The sequence below is a fragment of the Balearica regulorum genome, chromosome 1 (genome assembly GCF_011004875.1).
Source record: "Balearica regulorum gibbericeps isolate bBalReg1 chromosome 1, bBalReg1.pri, whole genome shotgun sequence".
NCBI lineage: Eukaryota > Metazoa > Chordata > Aves > Gruiformes > Gruidae > Balearica > Balearica regulorum.
In genome coordinates, this window is record NC_046184.1 from 29,147,159 (window position 1) to 29,165,397 (window position 18,239).

Sequence of the window (18,239 nt, forward strand, 5' to 3'; positions counted from 1 at the left end):
ATGGCTTTTGGTATTCCCTGAAAAGTGTAAATAATGTATACCTATACCTTCTGCTCACACAGTTGGGCATGAAATACACTCAAAGAGGTGTGAGTATAAACTTGCTGCCTGCTGTTCAGTCCCACTTCAATGGGTATGTCAGCGATGCGTGTCTCTGTGTGTCTCTGCAATTCTTTTTCTTTTCTTGCACTCTTAGTGTTGCCAGAATGCACTGTACGCTCTCTGGAAATCTGATTCACATTAAAATGTGTACAGTTATTAATACAAGACGACCCAAATCTCTAACACAAAGCTTTCATAACTACAATAGTAAGAATAATAAAATATTAAAAGTATGAAAAATAAAAGTTTCATCCTAACAATGAGATCAATACTGAGGATGTAATCTAATGCATTTTAAGCTTAAAAATAATATTTTTTTGATTGTGGACTGCTAGTCAAGCCATCTGTCTAGAGCAGTATTTGTCAAAAACAACACTTCCTCATTGGCTTTTCTCTAAGAGATAAAGCACACTAATTACGATTCTATAAAGCATACCCTTCTTATTGAAATCACATTTTGAATTAATAATTAATAATAATACTAACAAAATTGACATGTAATAAAATGAAAATCACAACACTCTATCTCCCAGAGCTAAAATAGGAAGAACAACTTCTTGTACCATTTTTGTGGCACCACTCTAAAGGCTCTACACTAATGAAGTTTACTCTCCAAGGAAAAAACAAGGAAAATATAAAACTATCTTCCAGGTGAAACAAGGGTTTTCAAAATCTTTTTAGAATTCCCGTTGACAGTTTCACAGGGGTAAAAAACTGACTTAAATAATAAAGATTCTTCCCTGAAATAGGATTCTGTTTCAGAGTTCCTCCTAAACTTGTTGACATTCACAGAGGTTTAAGTGAGAAGTAATTTCTGTGTAAATGATGTGGTGCATCAACAACTCCGATATATTAGATCCTACCTTAACTATAAGAAGGGGTCCAATTCTGCTATCACTACAATTATTTAGGCTTTTCACTTAAAAAAGCTAAGTGATTCCATACATAATAAAAGCATTATCTAATATTTTCGTGGGTTTTCATTACACTAGAATTTATTTTAAAGATGATGCCATTACTGTAGTCAAGGCTTTCCGAAAGTACTTCTAGTAATTTTTCGCTTACTATACTCACAGTTAGAAAAATCAAAAGATCTAATAAATCAAATAAAATCCAATAAATATTTTGTATTGACAGTCCAAACACTATACACAATTGGCAGGTTTCACTTTTTCAGTTTATCTTGACAATGCTACCAAAACCCAAGAGGGTTAGGAAATCAGTCTGAACAGCTGTTGATAAAATATTATCTCTGGATGTATTTTAGGACATTATTAACTACAAAGATTAACTCTGATAGAAGAGCACTTATGTTCGTTAACTACAAATATTCTAAAGAATCATACACAAAGTTGTAATTACTTGTTTCCAGAGGTATGGCTGGAGTATTACAATACAAGCTGTACAACCCCAGTCAAATTACGATGATTAAATACTCACTCAAAGAACTCTATACAAGTATTCCCCACCCAAAACAAACATTTTCCTAGACTAAACTATTTTGCAACTTGCTGAATTAGTATGACTTTTCTCAATGTGGAAAAAAGCCCCCTCTCTTAATTTTGGCTCTAAGACTTATTGGGTCATATTATATGCCAGGCCCTAAAATGGTTGCAATAATAATGATCTCATAAGTGGGCTGTTAGACTAATTCATTTTATTTCAGGTATGGTGAGACAATCACCTAAACACTATAAGTACTCTAGAACATTACGGAAGTGGCTATATTTGGAAGAAAAAGTACTTAAAATATTGTTTTGTTTTGTTTTTTTAAATCTGCCTCTTGTTTCAGTACATTTATTGCAGAGAAAAGTAAATTAATTTTAGAATGAATGCCTTCCAATTAAAAATGTCCATATTTATTAGTTCAGTGGTATTTCTTCTATGCCTTACTTATAATTATGAAGCCAATTCATTTTTGTATCTAACAGCTTGAAAAAATCCACACCACATCAAATGATGTGAAAGCTACAGCTACTTACACTATGTTTATAGAAATTACCATCTTTTGTTGTAATCTAACAAGTGAGAATTCAAGTATCCAAAATGGTCATATACCAATAATGAATTGAAATAAATGAAATATTGTGAATTAAGGATGACATCTGTATTTTACTAAAGGCCAGTTATTATCTGGTGTTCAGTATTTTCTGGTCATGAAACAGGCCATAAATATACAGAAAATAAAGTTGACTTTTGAAAAAATGATTAATCATTTGTCATGTCCTTTAAGGCATTTCATGTACATTCTATAATTTTAAGGCAGCATTAAAATCCTTTTATAATGAATCTGTTGATATGGTGTAACGTGCTTATTGAAAAATCAGCAAGCTATTTTGTTCCCTGGAATTTTGCTATTGACTTCAATCATCCCCTACCTCCTAAAAAACCCCATAACCCAAACCACAAACAAAAAAACACACCACCACAGGACTAAAAGAGACTTTATGAATCTTCAATATTTTTATTATTGTAATTCATGTCATGAAAGCCCCTTTCTAAGCTGGCCAAGCTTTATCTTTAAAGTAGTGTGCATGAGAGGTGGCTCTTGCTTCCACTACTTCTACTAGAACAGTGTTCTAGAAACTCTTTTCTCTGCATAGTGAAAAATTTTCTTTTCCATAGTTCATTCATGTTTAGCTTAGCTACTTTTTTGCATGTTTAAAACTGTACTTAAGAAATATAAAAGATGCCTCTTCCTTCCTGAAGTTTGCTTCTTGACCCAAACTGCATAGAGCAATCACAACCTTTCAGCCTATGCGTGTAGTCTGAATGAAACCTCCTCAGACTTGTATATGATAAAAATGTATATAGAATTTACATAGCTTAACTGTAGGTATATAGCAAATGTGCTAAGCTATCATCAGCCATAGTCAAAACAGTGAGATACTTTCACTTCATGGAAATTCAGGGCATCAGTACTAGAACCCTGAATCTTTCAACAGAACCTATATGGAGCACATTTATAATATACTAATAAGGCACCAGAAATTGAGTGGATTGAGAATCTTCCACTATTCCAGATGAGGTCTCAAAGATACATTTTAAAAATGGCATTAATATTTCCCTATTTTTATTGGAAGCACATTTTAAAATTCATTTAGGATTGCATGTTCTTTTTTCTCACCTGTATCACTAGTTGTTCACAGTCGTACAGCAACCGATACACTGAGCTTCTCTCTTTCTTTTTCATTTGAAGTGATGGACATAAGCTTAAGGAAGAAATCTTTGCATGTTCTTAAACACCTGACCTTGTACTTTGCTGTACTTTCTAAAATTTATTAGAATTTACTTTCTAAATTACATTCTTGAAAGATATCTATCTATATTGTCCAACAGCCCAGCCCTGTTGTGAACCCTATCCTCCTATTTTCTTTTCCATGGGTGAAATACATGCCCTCTTTTGTTATGGGAGGCTTGCACTCAGGCATTTTTTCTTCCTCACCCAGAATATGGGTTCAACCCTTTCTAATCAAGAGATATTTTTTTGTATATGCAAACATAAATCACCATTTGCCTCTGAATTTACATTATTATTTCCACTTCAGAGACTATGCCCTCAAACTGAGGCTTTCCATGGTATCCTAAACTGTTCTGGAAACAGAAACAAACACTGCCTTGTGTATGACTTCACACCACACCATATCTTAAATTGGGAAGTATTTTTCTTTAATTTGGTAATTTGATTATTCTTAAGCATCAAGCCCATAGCCATCTGTGCACTACATTACAGCTGTATCAATTTGAAAATTACTTCTTCTACGAGTACAGAGTTGATTTTGATTTTTTTTTTCTGATATGTTGGGTTACTGTATTGGTTTTCCTCAACACTGTGTAGGCTGTCTTTTCTATCTGACTAAAAGCAGATTTCTTGAATAAATGAATTTACTGTGAACACTTAGGGGAAAATCTCATTCTTCATTTATACTTCAGGTTCTCAGTAAGATCCTTGAAGCATATTGATGTTGTTGGCACACCATACAGTTTCCTTTGTACATATTATTATTGTACAATTGCTTTTCAAAGCTTCACATAATCAAGTAGTAAAGCATTGAAGTAGTGTTTAGTAAATTTTTCACCATTAATTCTATTTCATAACACCCTCATCTGTCTGTCTCAAGAAAATTATATTAGAAGCATAAGAAGGCATAAAAAGACCTAGAACATCAAAGTGGCAGTTGTTGGACAACCCCCTTCCCCAACAGGATGGGCTGATGTGCTTCTCCACTCCACTGTGTGATTGCTTCTTCAGCAGCACACACGCTCGTAAGCTTTTTTTTCTGTAGCATTACAGTGTAATATTTATGCATGTTCATCCAGATAGTTTTAAAAGTTTTTAATTCAACTTTGCATGTATACAGCCCAAGTAAGGTAAACTAAAATTAACACCTATGTTGACTTTGGCACACCATCAGATTTCTGATTAGCCTGCTCCCCACACCCCCCGTAAAGTCTCCCTGCTAGGTAAAGCAACTGGACAACTAACACACAAACTACAAAAAATTGTCTAATAATTTGAAAATTTCAAGACACAAATTTCAATTCAGAAAGTAAAGTTAATCTGCATTAAAAGAAGTATGGGAAGTAATCTGCACAAGGAATGCCTCGAATGGCTATGGAGGGAGACTGGATTTTCATGTGGAAAGGTGCATTTGCTACTATTGACTAAAGATTCTTCATTATTTAGTCACAGAACTTTGGTTTTGGTAGAAAATTTCCTTGACTTTTCTAATTGCCTCATGAAATGAAAAACCTTCTGGGGAAAAAAAAGAGACTTTCCTTAATAGTAATTTAACTAGAAACAATTTTTTAAAATCTATACCCATCTAGAGCATTCACAGAAAATTTTGTTCAGTTCCTTTTCCTGCTTTGGTAATTTCCAAATCAATGTACGCTAATGCGTTTTTCAAATTCAAGAGTATCAGGAGAGCCTTGCTTGAGTGGTGCGATCCTAAACTGGCATAATTAGGGCCCTGCCTGGGAGCAGACCCTTTAACAGAGCTGCACACTGAGTGGGGAACCATTCACACATTCCCTCTCATCTCTTCACAAGCTTTTCTGGGCAATGAGCCAGCCAGTAAGAGAATCAGGCTGATCCAACCTGTTGCAAGAGCCTGGAGAAGTGGCTCAAGGAAACCTACACCTCCCAGCACCGCGGAGGAACTACTCAAGCAGCCTGAAGAGACGCAACCGTGAATGTGCACACCGGCTGCACTGGGAGGGCTTGCAGGGGGACAGACCTTTCCAGCTGCTCAAGTGAGGCAGAGAAACTTCTCTGTAGGACTTGGCAGACTCCTGTAGTTCAGAATACAAAAACTAGTCCATCCACCCCATGCACAGCAATGTTTCCTGGTATGAGACAGGCTGCGGGTTCTACCACGAGGGCAAGGTGGGGCTGCTGGTTGCTGTAAAAGCTGCTGTGAAAAGACCTAGGTACTCTCCCTGAAGGTCTGCCTTTCTGAATCTGCGTGAAGAACCAGAGTGTGTGTGTTCTCCCTTCTCTTCCCAATCCTCTACAAGTACTAGAATCAACAAGAAAGAAAGGGAGAAAAGACAGACGTGATAGTGATGTAGGTGACAAATGACTCCCCCACAGTCACAGTAATGGAGTAACACGTCTGACTGCCGCACAGAAGTATGTTTAACATTAAAATGCCTCCTGAAATCCCTGATCACGTAGTAATTCTAATTAGCATTCTGCATATTCAATACCTGTAAACAGAACTTGCATAATACTTCTTTCCTCTGCCTCCAAAATATTTTATAATTTTGCAACAATATTTTCAGGATAAAGATGTGATCTCTGCACCAGCTCGGTTTTTTTCTCTCAGTTAGATACAGAAGCTATTATGTGATAACTTCCACTACAAGGCTGCTAGTAAACACTTTTCCACATGTTACAAAGACAATACATAAGGTTAGCTGTAATATTCTATGTACCTGAAAATGACAACTATCTGCTTTATAAATAAAAGATAATACCTCAAGATGACTGATATTTACTTTAAATTAAAAAGGAAACCATACAAACATAACTAGTGCCACTTACTTTATAGACGTATTTTTTAATACTGGAAGTTTTCAAAAGTAAAAAGTGAATTAAAGTGAATCTGTTCTTGAAAGATTTACAGCAAAATGGCACATGATGCAAAATATGGGTTTTCATGAGTAGAAGAGGTTGTCAAAGGCAGGACATAAGCCTTTGGGAGCAGACTTGTATCTATATAAACAAGGACTTCCCAGCAAGTTTGTTATACAGATACTTCCACTGTAAATCAATGAAATATGTCCAGCTTTTTTTCTTTATTACTGTGTTTATCCCTCTCCTTTAAATGGAACTCCTGTTTTCTACACCATGAAAGCCTGAACATGGCTATTTCTCCTTTCCTGCCACACACACACACACCCCCCCCCCTTACCTAAAAATAACTCCTTGCTTTCTCTCCATCTCTTGGGGTTATCCGTGTCTTTAGAGTGGGTATCACTGATGCAAATTTCTGCACCTTAGAGGATAAATGCATATTCCTCCTAACAGACTTATAAGGGAAAATGGGACTTCCAATTTTCCAGCAGCTATCTTCCAAATTTAATTTACCCCAAGCCTCAATGTTTGCTTATATGTAGGCCACACATTTCCTCCAGAATTATACTCGAGAGGGAAAAAGACTGTTTATCACTACTCTCCTCTTACGCTATATATTAGGCATTTGCATCTTGCTAAATCAGTGCTTTCTAGCATGAACAAAATCCTCCTACTTCCTATGCATAGAAATATGTAACATGCAGTTTTTGGAAAGACAATTTTTAGACCAGTTAGATTTGTTTCTATTTTTGTTGAATGTAATGCAAAGAAAACTCTAAGTTACATCCATAATATTTTTTTTTGCTGTTTTTAAACTGAGGAATTTTTCTACTGACATTACACATGCACGGCTGCAGTCAGTGTATGTTAAGTCAGAGGATATAATTTAAAAGCAGTGGGTTTTCTTTTTCCACACATTCCCAATTTCTTATCTCTCAACAGCTTATGTATGTTTAAAAAAGTAACGAAAAGTTACAATATTAATGATATGTTTGCTTATTTATTATGATGTGCAATGAATTTTAAATTCAGATCCATATGAAGATCCAAAGGGAGATGACCAAACTAGGAGAGAGTAAAGCAAGGAGAGTAGGTTAAAAGAGACTATGAATATCTTTTCATGCTAAATTTTTGCATTTTGCATGTCTTTTTTAAAAAAGTGGTTCTTCTGATACTATGCACTAATGCAATAAACATTAAGTAATTAAACTTAAATGTATACTTACTTTTTCCCAAATTTTATCAAGTGATTACACTTCAGTGAAGTGCTCATGCTAAATAAACAAAGCTTTCCTTAACAACTCAACACCCATACAGCATGATATTTATACAACAGGCTTGGTACACACTGAGCTTAACCCTTTGATTCCACGAGTCATGCTTTCCTGACATGTCATCCTCATGCAGAATGCATTAGTACTGATGTTGAAACAACAAATCTCCTAGCACGAAGGAAAAAACAACTAACCAATTTATGGTAGATATACTAACTTACGGGATTGAAGATAATTATCTTTTTATTCTAATAGAGATAAAGTTCAAAGTCTGACTTTATGAAAATAAACTACTTCTTTAGACATATTGAGGGGAATAGAAATAACTAGGCTTTTCATAGCTCTTAGAGCAAACAAAATTACAACTAGCTGTTCAAATCACTCTGCTATGCAGCCAACAAGAGCACATGTATCATGGACAGATTAGTCTAAGCACCGAGATTTGCCTACCTGGAAGGGAAATAATTGCAATGCTGTACACGAACACCCGCAATGGCAGCAAATTGACAGCATTTACCTTTGGGTTATACTTCTGCTCTGCACAGTTGCTGAAGAACCACAGGTCTCGCTCATGACTCTAAGTGTAACAAGAACAATAAAGCCGCCAGTTTTAAAACTCAGGCTAGATGACACCTGGTTCTTCAGTGGCCGTAAGGACAGTGACTTTCTGCCGTAGGAGAATGACCTACAGGTTCTAAGAGCCAAAGTGACATTTTCTCTGTTATGTCTACTATGGAAATGCAGTGACAGGGAGTGAAGTCCATGAAAGCAATCAGATCGTTTCACCGTGGATTACCACAATCACAGCTTCTCCAGAAAAGAAAAATATTCTGAAACAAAAACCAGTACTACAGAAATCTTAACCTTACTGCTGCAAGAGGTTTTCCAGGGTGCACAGTAAGGACATAAATGCTATTATCTCACCATATGCGGGTTAACATTATCCTCAACTCTCATCACAAACCCTCCTTAACTATTCTGCAATATGTCATTAATCAATATATGTACTGATCGGATCCATTCAATTGGTGCATCAGTATAACGAATGGCATATATAAACATGTTTCAAATACATTTATTCGGATATCTATACATGAAAGTAAAATCACTACTACAACTGGTACTCAAGCTTGTCAGATGGGATGTTTTTCTCCTTCTATTTTGCATAAGACATGCTAATGGTTATGCCATCTGCAGTCTGAAACCCAGAAAAATGTAAATCAGAAAGTAATAGTAGATCAAGATAAGCATCTATCTAAAACTGTAATTTTTGCAGGTATTCTGTTAACTTACAGTCTAAATATAAACCTCCTCTCCCTGAAAATTTAGGATAAGTACTAGATACAAGTAACTTTTGCACGAAAAACTAAACCAAAAACATCTGCCAACACAACATTCCTCTTTTACAATAGTTCATATAGCTAGCGGCAAATTTAAAAAGGTTTTTCACGAGAAGGATACAAAAGACACTCACATTCTTCTAGAACAATCCCAGCGGTTCTCTAAAACCATCCCCTCTGTAAAGCACAGTAGAACTCGAGGACTTACCCAAGACCCTGTTTTTGCAAAGCTGAGGACACAAATTTGAAGGCTTCTTCAATAAGCTTTCAACTTGCTGATTAGCTAGTAGGTGCTGTAAGTTACTAAAATAAGTGACGCATTATGGAATAACAGAGAGAACATATATAAAACCACCATACGCTACTTTTCCCCAAATATCCATCAAATACAAAAAGATGGCCACAAAAATTAATACCATTTTTTTCCTTCTTTGGCACGTGGAACAATAGAATAGTTTACATCAAAATATGGAGCACATGAGAGATGCAATGGCAAGGCTTACCTAACACCTACATTTGCCTGCAGATGTGTGAGCTAGTTTTAAGAGTTTTATTAGGTTTTTATTAGATTTGTAAATCAGTTCTAACATATCTCCAGTTGCCAGATCAGTAAATTGCTCTGAAATTAGAGGAAATTAGAAATACACTAATATTAAAGTATTTTAAAATATTGGGAGAAGTCTGTTTCCTTAAGCACAAACACAAGCACAAGTATTTTTGTCTTATAAACTTCAAACTGCTTATACACATCTAGCAATTCCTACTGCCGGGAGAATTTGGCTAAAGTTACCATTAAATTTGGCATAATAAAATAATAATAATGGACAATTTTATGACCCATATTACAGTATTTGGTCAAACAGGCATCACGATGCTCAAAATGTGAATTTCCACTACATAACGAACAATGAACAGCTCTGTAGTAACAGTAAAAGACAGAAATAGAAAAGCTCCAAGGACTCATTTTCAAAACCTTTATAAATCCTTTTCACAAAAGAAGAAAATTAAAATGGAGTTTGTGCTCATACCTGAATGTACATGGTATTTGATACATAAACCAAAGTCTGGGAGTAAATTCCATTTTTGTCTCATTTAAAAATAAACCAAATGAAGTGTTCAAGACCAATAAGAGGCACTGTGTACATAATGATCATGGAAGGTAAAGTTGGAAACATGAGCAATAATCTTGGCTTTAGGGAGCATATGACAATTCTGAAAACAAAAATTATTTGCTTTATTTACTTCTTCCTGCCTCACAAGCATGTTTCATGAGGCACTGACTCTTCCTGGCAAACATGTAATACAGGGCGTCTCTACACTACACCATCCCATGGCATTTAAAAGTCATCAGGCCAGGGTTAGTGCTTTGGGAGTAGGAAAGCTCAAGACTCTCTCTCATCACCTTGTCATCCTCTGGGTTACATGTATGACTGTCACCAAAAATGTTTTTTTCTCCTTTCATCGATGCCTACAAGTAGTGCACCCCCACATCTCTTCGGCTGTGAAAAGGAAGTTTACGAATGGGTGGAGAATGTGAACAGAAAGGTCAGTAGCTCAACTGCTCCAGTTTAGAAGTTGGACGACTAAAGGAACCTAACTTCACTGGGAAACATACACTGGAAAAATAACACTATTTTTGCTTGTTTCATATACTGCCCTTTGGGTCTGGACCTTGTACACTAGTAGACCCCATGTTATCTTTCAGAATGAGGATCTGGCAGAATAACCTACTTTCACAGCATTCATTAAATCCATCATCTCCATGATTTGACCCTTCAAGATGACCAATTCCACTCCTAAAAACTTTTAAAAACTACATAGTTCATAAGCTGCTGCCTTTATGACTACTCTTCTTGTGTGCCTTCAGCCTAGAAGACATTTAATACAAACCAAAGTCAAGGGCGAAGAGTGGAAAGTTGAGATGGTCCCAGGACTCCTACGCCTCTGGACTGGACTACAACTACAGCATGGCAGGATGCCAACTTGACGTGTTTTCTCTTTTTTTTCCATTTTTTTTAGTCATTACCCTAAGTTCTTGTTTGTTTTTAAGCAAATGAATTCAACTTTAAAAGTATATTTGAAGAGAGCTGATGTGGAACGTGGAACTGTTTGCTGTGTCCAACATTGCTCCATGAAGTTTCACAAAGAAAAGGAGACAATGTGAATTACATACAAAAATGGCAGAAGTGATCAAATTTCACAACATTTCACTGGCGGAGAAAAAGATAAATTCTGGTGCCTGGGGTCTTCCATTATGCACGACAGAACTAAAAATGAGATAAAGACGCCCTATTCCATCAGAAAACAGGCGAAGTCCCAAGAGGATAAAGGCTCACCCCAGAAAAATAGATGTGAGGAAGAGAATGGTAGGAGTTACACCTTTTTATTTCCTCAACAAAATAAAATCGTCTCTCATGTACATCTTTTGTCTGCAACAGACTGTAATTCAGCAGTCAAACACTCATATTTGGTCTATATAGAATGAGAGAATCAGTTTTGTCAGCAGAATGTAATTTCATATGGAACTCTGAATTAGCAATAAATGAACTAAAACCTCAAAAAAAACCCCAAACAGATAAAATTGTTCAAGAATAAAATGCTATATATAGTTTTACTAATAACACATTTAAACCAATTATTCAATAACAGAACTCCTATTCACCTGAACACAATCTGAAGCCCAAGAGCATCCCACTGTGAAACTCTATGACGTATGGTTTTCTAAAATGGCAGCAGCAGTTCTTTCATAATTTCATGCTGTCGTGTTGCTAGTTTCTGAACACTTCTCTGTCAGTTAGATATAGTACCAACGAGTTAACTAATTTTTTTTCTGGATACTGTTTTGCTCTTAGTCTTAACACAGCCATTTTTACAATTTAATCCATGTATGTATAAAAATCACATACCAATTTTGCAACGTGTCTATAAGGAATTAATTTATACCATAGCTACTGAAATGAGACTTAGCCTTAGACCTTTTAAGCATCTATAGCCACAAAAGGCTTTTGTAACTTGTAGTGAATTTTCTCTGTGAATGAGAAGTCACCAGCATGCAAGCCTGTAACCTCTTGTATGTGAATATGCACATACACGGCGTTAGAGCAAAGGCATCCACACACACACCTCACGTGTGAGCAAGCACGGCGCTCTTCCCTGAGAGGAAGGCCCCAAAAGCAAGGATACTTTACTAACCTGCAGCGGTCTCTGTTTATCACTGCCCTTAGGAGATTTCAGTCCACTTGTCTGTTGCTGTAAAAGCAGCTGCCTTGCTGCCTGGAGTGCCTAAAAGTTAAAAAAAAAAAAAAAAAGTAAATAATTTCCACCAGTTCCTAGAAAGAGATGAGTTACTCATTGCTAATGTTAGGTAAAAGTCCAATCGAACAAATGCAATCTCCTCCTATTCGATTTGTATTTGCTAGATTTCAGGCTTCAGTTTGTTTTTTACTTAAAACATTAAAAAAATCATCTGAAAGTACATATATAGGACTTCACTAGAATTTATGGATGTACATGAAATCCTGCAGGAAATAAAGTTAATTTGTTTAAAGTGCTTGAAGAGGAAAAATCATAAACTGCATCAATAGCCTCATTTCCACAAGGAACTTGTCTTTGAGTGTTCAACTAAAATGCCCACTCCCTTGCAAATTATCATTCAATTTGCATTTTCATATTAGAATTTTGAAGCAAAAGCAAGTAGACTTCAAGTGTTACCGGAAGCTGTAATTAAATTTGACAAATCAACATCAGATTATCTTGAAAGTGAATTAATAAGGATATTCATTGAAGATTAAAAACACTTTTTATACTTACAATTCAAGGAGAAACCTCTCCTTTGACAAAATAAAGTGCCGTTTTAATGCCAAATAAAAATGAGTGGTTTTCATTTGCATTCTTAGGAAAATCAGAGAACAAAGAAATTACTACTCAACCAACCAGATCAGGCTCTGGGATGACAGAATCCCAATCAAAATAGAAAATGTTTTCATTTATTTTATGTTTCCATTCCAACTCAGCAAAATACAGTTAAACATATGAAATGTAAACAAACATTCCACTTACCTAAAGAAGGCTAATCTAAATTATTTTCCCTATAAAATTATTTTTAAAATGCCAAGAGTTATAAAGTGCTATTTATTTAGAAACGGAAAACACCCCCCCCGATTCAAAACATTTCGACTACCTGGAGAACTCTTCCCTGCTGCCCCCCCCCCAGTAAAAAAATCAGTTCAGTAAATAGCAGTTGCAGCTTTAAAATACACCCCACTATTATCGACGTTATTAACACATACTGTAGATGGAATATACCGCAATAAATGCCATTTGATATATGTTCCCTGAAATAATAAAGATTCTCAACTGATAAAGAAAGGTACAATTTTGATTAGACTCAAATGAGCTGGTTTTTAAGATAGTTTCTAGTATCCATGACAACAGTTGCTTTGACAAGATGTGCATATGGCATTACACTGCCAGCTGGTGTGAACAATGTTTGAACTACTGCATTGAGATGCTGAGCAAACAGAAAAAGTTGCCACGTCTTAACCCTCAGGGAAGGCAGTCATCCCCTGATCAATTATGAAAAGACAGAGAGAGGGCTGCTACAGTCTGGCTCCAAGCAAGTTTTCTGAGAAGGCAGGCAGACACAGAAAACCAAAGTAAACAAACTGAATGCACTAGCACCATCTCCTAACAACATTGATTCGTCTCCCCATAGAAGGCTCTGGTACAAAGTTTGCAGAGCAGACTTTTAACATTTGGAGACATTCCCACAACAATCCCCATATTGTTTCATCAAATTCTCAAGTAATTACAGGTCAGCTTTACAAAGACTATACATTCCTCTGAACCTAAGCAACGAGACACGCAGAACTAGCTTCTCTCTGCCAAAAACAAATAAAAGTTAACATATTTCAAAGTGCACTTGAAATATTTTGTTACCAAGGAACCACTGGATGCCCTGGTTCCTATGTGAATAGCATAATCTCTTCTGCACTCACAGTTCTTGAGCAGATCCTAACGGACAATCCTGCTCTGTCTGAGACCAGAGATAAATATATCTGTGGTTTCAGGGGCACCAGGATTTGGTCCCAACATCTTGCAGTGGTTTAAGCACAAAACATGGATTAAATGCATGAACAGAAGACCTATGGCAAATTTATAATCCTTCCTAAGCTTTAGAGCTCTCCGAAAGGGAAACGTGAATGGAAGCGAGAGAACTATTGCTCTCCTGAATTCATGGGAGACTGGACAGGAAAACCAACCTCACTGCTCAGGGTGATACTGCTACAAGAACCAGAGAAGAGATCTGGAATTACGGAAAATGGGAAAAACCATAAAGATAATTATTTTTCTTTGTGGCGGTCGCAGACAATTCATTACCTGGCCTTTATCTGGAAAAGAAGTTGTAAGGATGTAACGCTGCCGTATACTCGCAAATAACTGGAACGCTCGGCAAGTTGTTTCACTGTCCTGATCTTCCTTAGCAGTAAAGTCATCTCTCATCAATACAATAAAACAAGCAAGCATCTGGTAAAGCTGTACATTTACAGTACTTTAAATTTCAAGAATTACAGTATGCTGCAGCTTAGATTTAAGCTAGACAGTATAATTTCAAATTGCGGCTAGCATACCCCTGTGGAATCAGCCTAAGAAAGCACGACTTCCTACCGCTAACTACAAAAAGAGTCACACTTTATGAAAAAGCAAGGCAGCACAACAGGATATGTTTGCATAAAAGGCTCTACTACTTAAACTATTTTGATTCATATGTGCTGGCTGGGATATCTTTAAAGGAGTAAAGGCTCATCTTTTAATACAGAATGTCTTATAAGTGATGACTACCTGAATACTTCAGTGATCTTATTGTGGCAGTTTAGATTATTGTAAACACAGGAGATAGAAGAAGAACAGAAAACAATTTCAAGAGATCAGAGATGATTTAAAACTCATAAGGAGAAATCACTGTCAGCCTTTGTTCTTCTAGCTGTTGTCATATGGTACTTTTTCCTCCCAGTGTGCTGCTTAACTTCAGATTTTGCCACTCAGTAAACAACCTCCCAGAAATACACTGTTAATTCCAAAGGATTATTACTGACATTATTCTTAAGTGAAGATTATGAGACTATAAAACATTCAGTTCGACCAATTCATTTGCTGGTATTAAATATTTGCAAAACAAATTGAGAACTTGAAAGCGTCTTTCAATATTCATAGTTTAACATGTACACTAAACACCCATCCCACCTATCATTTGTAAATGTCTGTGAACTAATTTGATAATAACTTGTGGCCTAAAAACAGTTCGACGAAGACAAACTAACAGACATTTATAAATCTGGCAGATCAAAATTATGTTGAGTCCTACCTCAAGTTAAGAGCAGCAAGAATGGATTGTAAGGCAGTCAAAATTGTATTCAGTTTCCAATAACATTTGTTTCAAATTTAGTAGGCACTTTTCCTTAATTAAGTTATCTAAATTGGTAAAACTACACAAAAAAGTCAATGCAGACAAAAGCAATAAAAAGAACTGAGGATTAGAAATTATTTTAATAATGCAAATGAAAATCATTATAATGCTTTAAGTAATGGCTGTATAAGCAGGATATCTGGGCATATGGTTTCCAGAACTCACTGTGTCTTCTAGTAAAATATTTATTGGGAACACTACTTCTTAATATTTACTGTGCAGCTTTGGCATAGCTAAAACGTAAGCAGAACAAAAATGAAATTAATTGCATATAACTCACCCTATTAAAGTTGATAAATTGTGAAGATTTTGCAATTTGTTGGCGATAATATGATGAGACACAACTTGCTTTTCTTTTGTATCCCATACCCTGGTATCTAATTTAAACATGCCTTAAAATAATTTTTAAAGTCTTATCAGTTTAATAAAGTGAAAGCTGCCACTAAAAGACGGTAAACTTATTACTTTGTTTTTTAAAAAGTAAATCTATGCATATTTTTAGGAAAAAGATGTCACTCATATCTTTTCTTTAAAAACAGGAATGTTTAACCTATCAGCCTGTTGCATTTGAGACGTTAAAATGAAAAATGACATCTACGCCCATTAATATCGTCAATGTATAAACAGCACAGCGTGACACATTCTTGAGAGCTGAAGGCTACAAAATCTCTCTGAAACATAAATAACAAAGCACTCAGAAGCATATTTGATGTTGATATTCATCTCTGAGAAAAACACTGCTGCCTGGGCTTCTTATGAAAATAGATGCAGCCCAAATGGATCTCCTGTAATTGGTTTCAGATAGCGAGGTCAAAAGAAATATGATACAAGAAACTATTATGTGGAACAGGCGAAACAAGAATGTTTATACAGGCACTCCCTATTTATACTGACAAGAGGTGTATACTTTGCAGATAACCAGAACCAAAAAAAACTTGCCAGAAGACAACCAGACTCTTTCCTTCTTCTAAGTCCAAATGCCTATTTTATTTTTTTCAAATAACTGCGTACTCTAACATTCCTGCTGAACGTAAAATAAGTTTCTGAACATAAAATAAGTTTCCAAATGGCTGAATATGTCAAACGAGAGTCATCTCGCTGGTAGCGCTATGCAACCGAAACATATCAACATGCTAAGCTGGATTTAAGGCCAAAGACTGCTCTGCACTAGTTGAATAACAAGTTATCCAAATGATTACATAGCTACATCTATTATAAAAGCCACTTGAGGAGAACCTCTGCCCCTTTACCCCCTGCCACGGGCCCATTCTCCAGCTGGCTCCGAACGAGAAGCCCAGAATTACCCCTAGTTGTATGAGATCCTCGAAAGATGGTGACGGAAAGACAACACTGTTCAACGCTCCCTAACAGCACTCAAACGATACTGCTAAACCTTTGTCTCTCGCTGACTGTGTTTTCCCAGAAAGTTCTCCAATGAATATCACAGCCAGTCAGCACGGCAGCTTATAATCTTTCCAAATGGAATAGCAAAGCATTTAGCACTATTCAAAGAATCTTGAATTTAAGATGATCCAACTCCTTTCCAACAGCAGGCTCTCCAGGAGACTTGACAGGAAAAGCAAACTCCTGTGCACCCTGAGACAGCCTCATTTTCCTTAGCAAAGAACATTCTAAGCTACACAAAGAAGATAAAACCTGTTGGCTGAGGACAAACGTGCCACACTGGAGAGCCCATGAAGTCAAGGAAATCACGTATGTAACTAAAATCCAAGCCACATAACCAGTCTGATTTCACCTAGGAGCGGTAGGCTGAACAGTTCGTACAGTGTTTTCCTACAGAAGTAGAAACGAAGCACCAGATAGCTGAGGGTGTTGGCACCAATCTCAGGGAATATATTACCTAAGAAATCTAGATGGTCCCTAAGAACGATTTCACTCAATTAACCCAACATCAAAGTACGCAAATACTCAAAGAAAAGAGTGATGTCTGTCTTCTGCCTCTAGATTAGCACTTGCAGACAGCCTGGATGTGCGATGTGTGCAATTTCAGCACGTAAACTGCAGGGTGCCTAGCGACCTTGCCTAGTAGTGGGACACAAACCTGCAAGAGATCAAAATGTTTGCAACCAATTTACGCTCAAAAAGATGAGGCAATAGCCTTGGATATTGTATTACCATCCCAAGTACTCCAACTGACCTTCTTCAACTGTTTCCCCAGAAAGTGGTGGTGGCCACTGAGCGTTGTACTGAGCCCAACCCTACCGGGCGTGACTAAGACAACACTGAATGTGCTTGAAAACTTTCACTGTACTGCCGCTAAAGGAATTTGTGCAAATGAATGCCTGGTTCCCGGATCCCCGGGTGGCTCAGCTTTTCCAAGGCTGGGGAAATTCTGCCCTTGTCCAGGACAGCAACTCTTTGTGCTGGGGAATTTCAAGATAAAAAGAGGAGAGAACTTTCAGGGTTTGGTGCCAAGTGGGGAAAGCTGTTCTGGAGCACAGTTTAACTCACATACCTGTATTCCTCATGTGCCTCACCTTAGAAATGTAAGAATTTCACTGGATCTGGCCCTCATTTCCTTGGACTAAAAGCACTTTGAGGTTTTTTATTTGGTTGTTTTTGGGGTTATTTTTTGTTTTGTTTTCTTAGGATGATACTGCCAGTTTCAGCATAGTGAGGCTTTGATTTTGATTCAGATTTGTGTTCTTTCGTGCAATACAAACAACACTAGAAGAAGAGATCCTCAATCTACCTGAGCTTCTGTTCTGCCCTGATGTTATCCAGGATTAATTTGCAACTGAAGAGAAAAAGTAACAGTAATAAACTGATGAATGCAACATGAAGTCTCATAATGCTGTTTAATAAAAGGAAATTAATCACATAATTGTCATAAACCTATTTTCAAACAGCAATCTATCAGAGAGAAATTATGCATCTGTAGTTATTGACCTTTCATTTTACCATGACTGATTCGTAATTAGACTAGTTTTGTGAAAAATAATAGTTAATTACCA

General features: G+C 36.5%; 1 protein-coding gene across 9 annotated transcripts in view; it reads right to left on the reverse strand.

The window, feature by feature from the left end:
- Positions 1 to 18,239, reverse strand: part of FOXP2 (forkhead box P2) — a 438,488-nt gene that overhangs the window by 118,884 nt on the left and 301,365 nt on the right. For all 9 annotated transcript variants that reach the window (XM_075744017.1, XM_075743974.1, XM_075744032.1 and 6 more), the window contains one exon: positions 11,991 to 12,080. In XM_075744017.1, the coding sequence (XP_075600132.1) occupies positions 11,991 to 12,080 (90 nt within the window). The remainder of the gene's footprint in view (positions 1 to 11,990; positions 12,081 to 18,239) is intronic.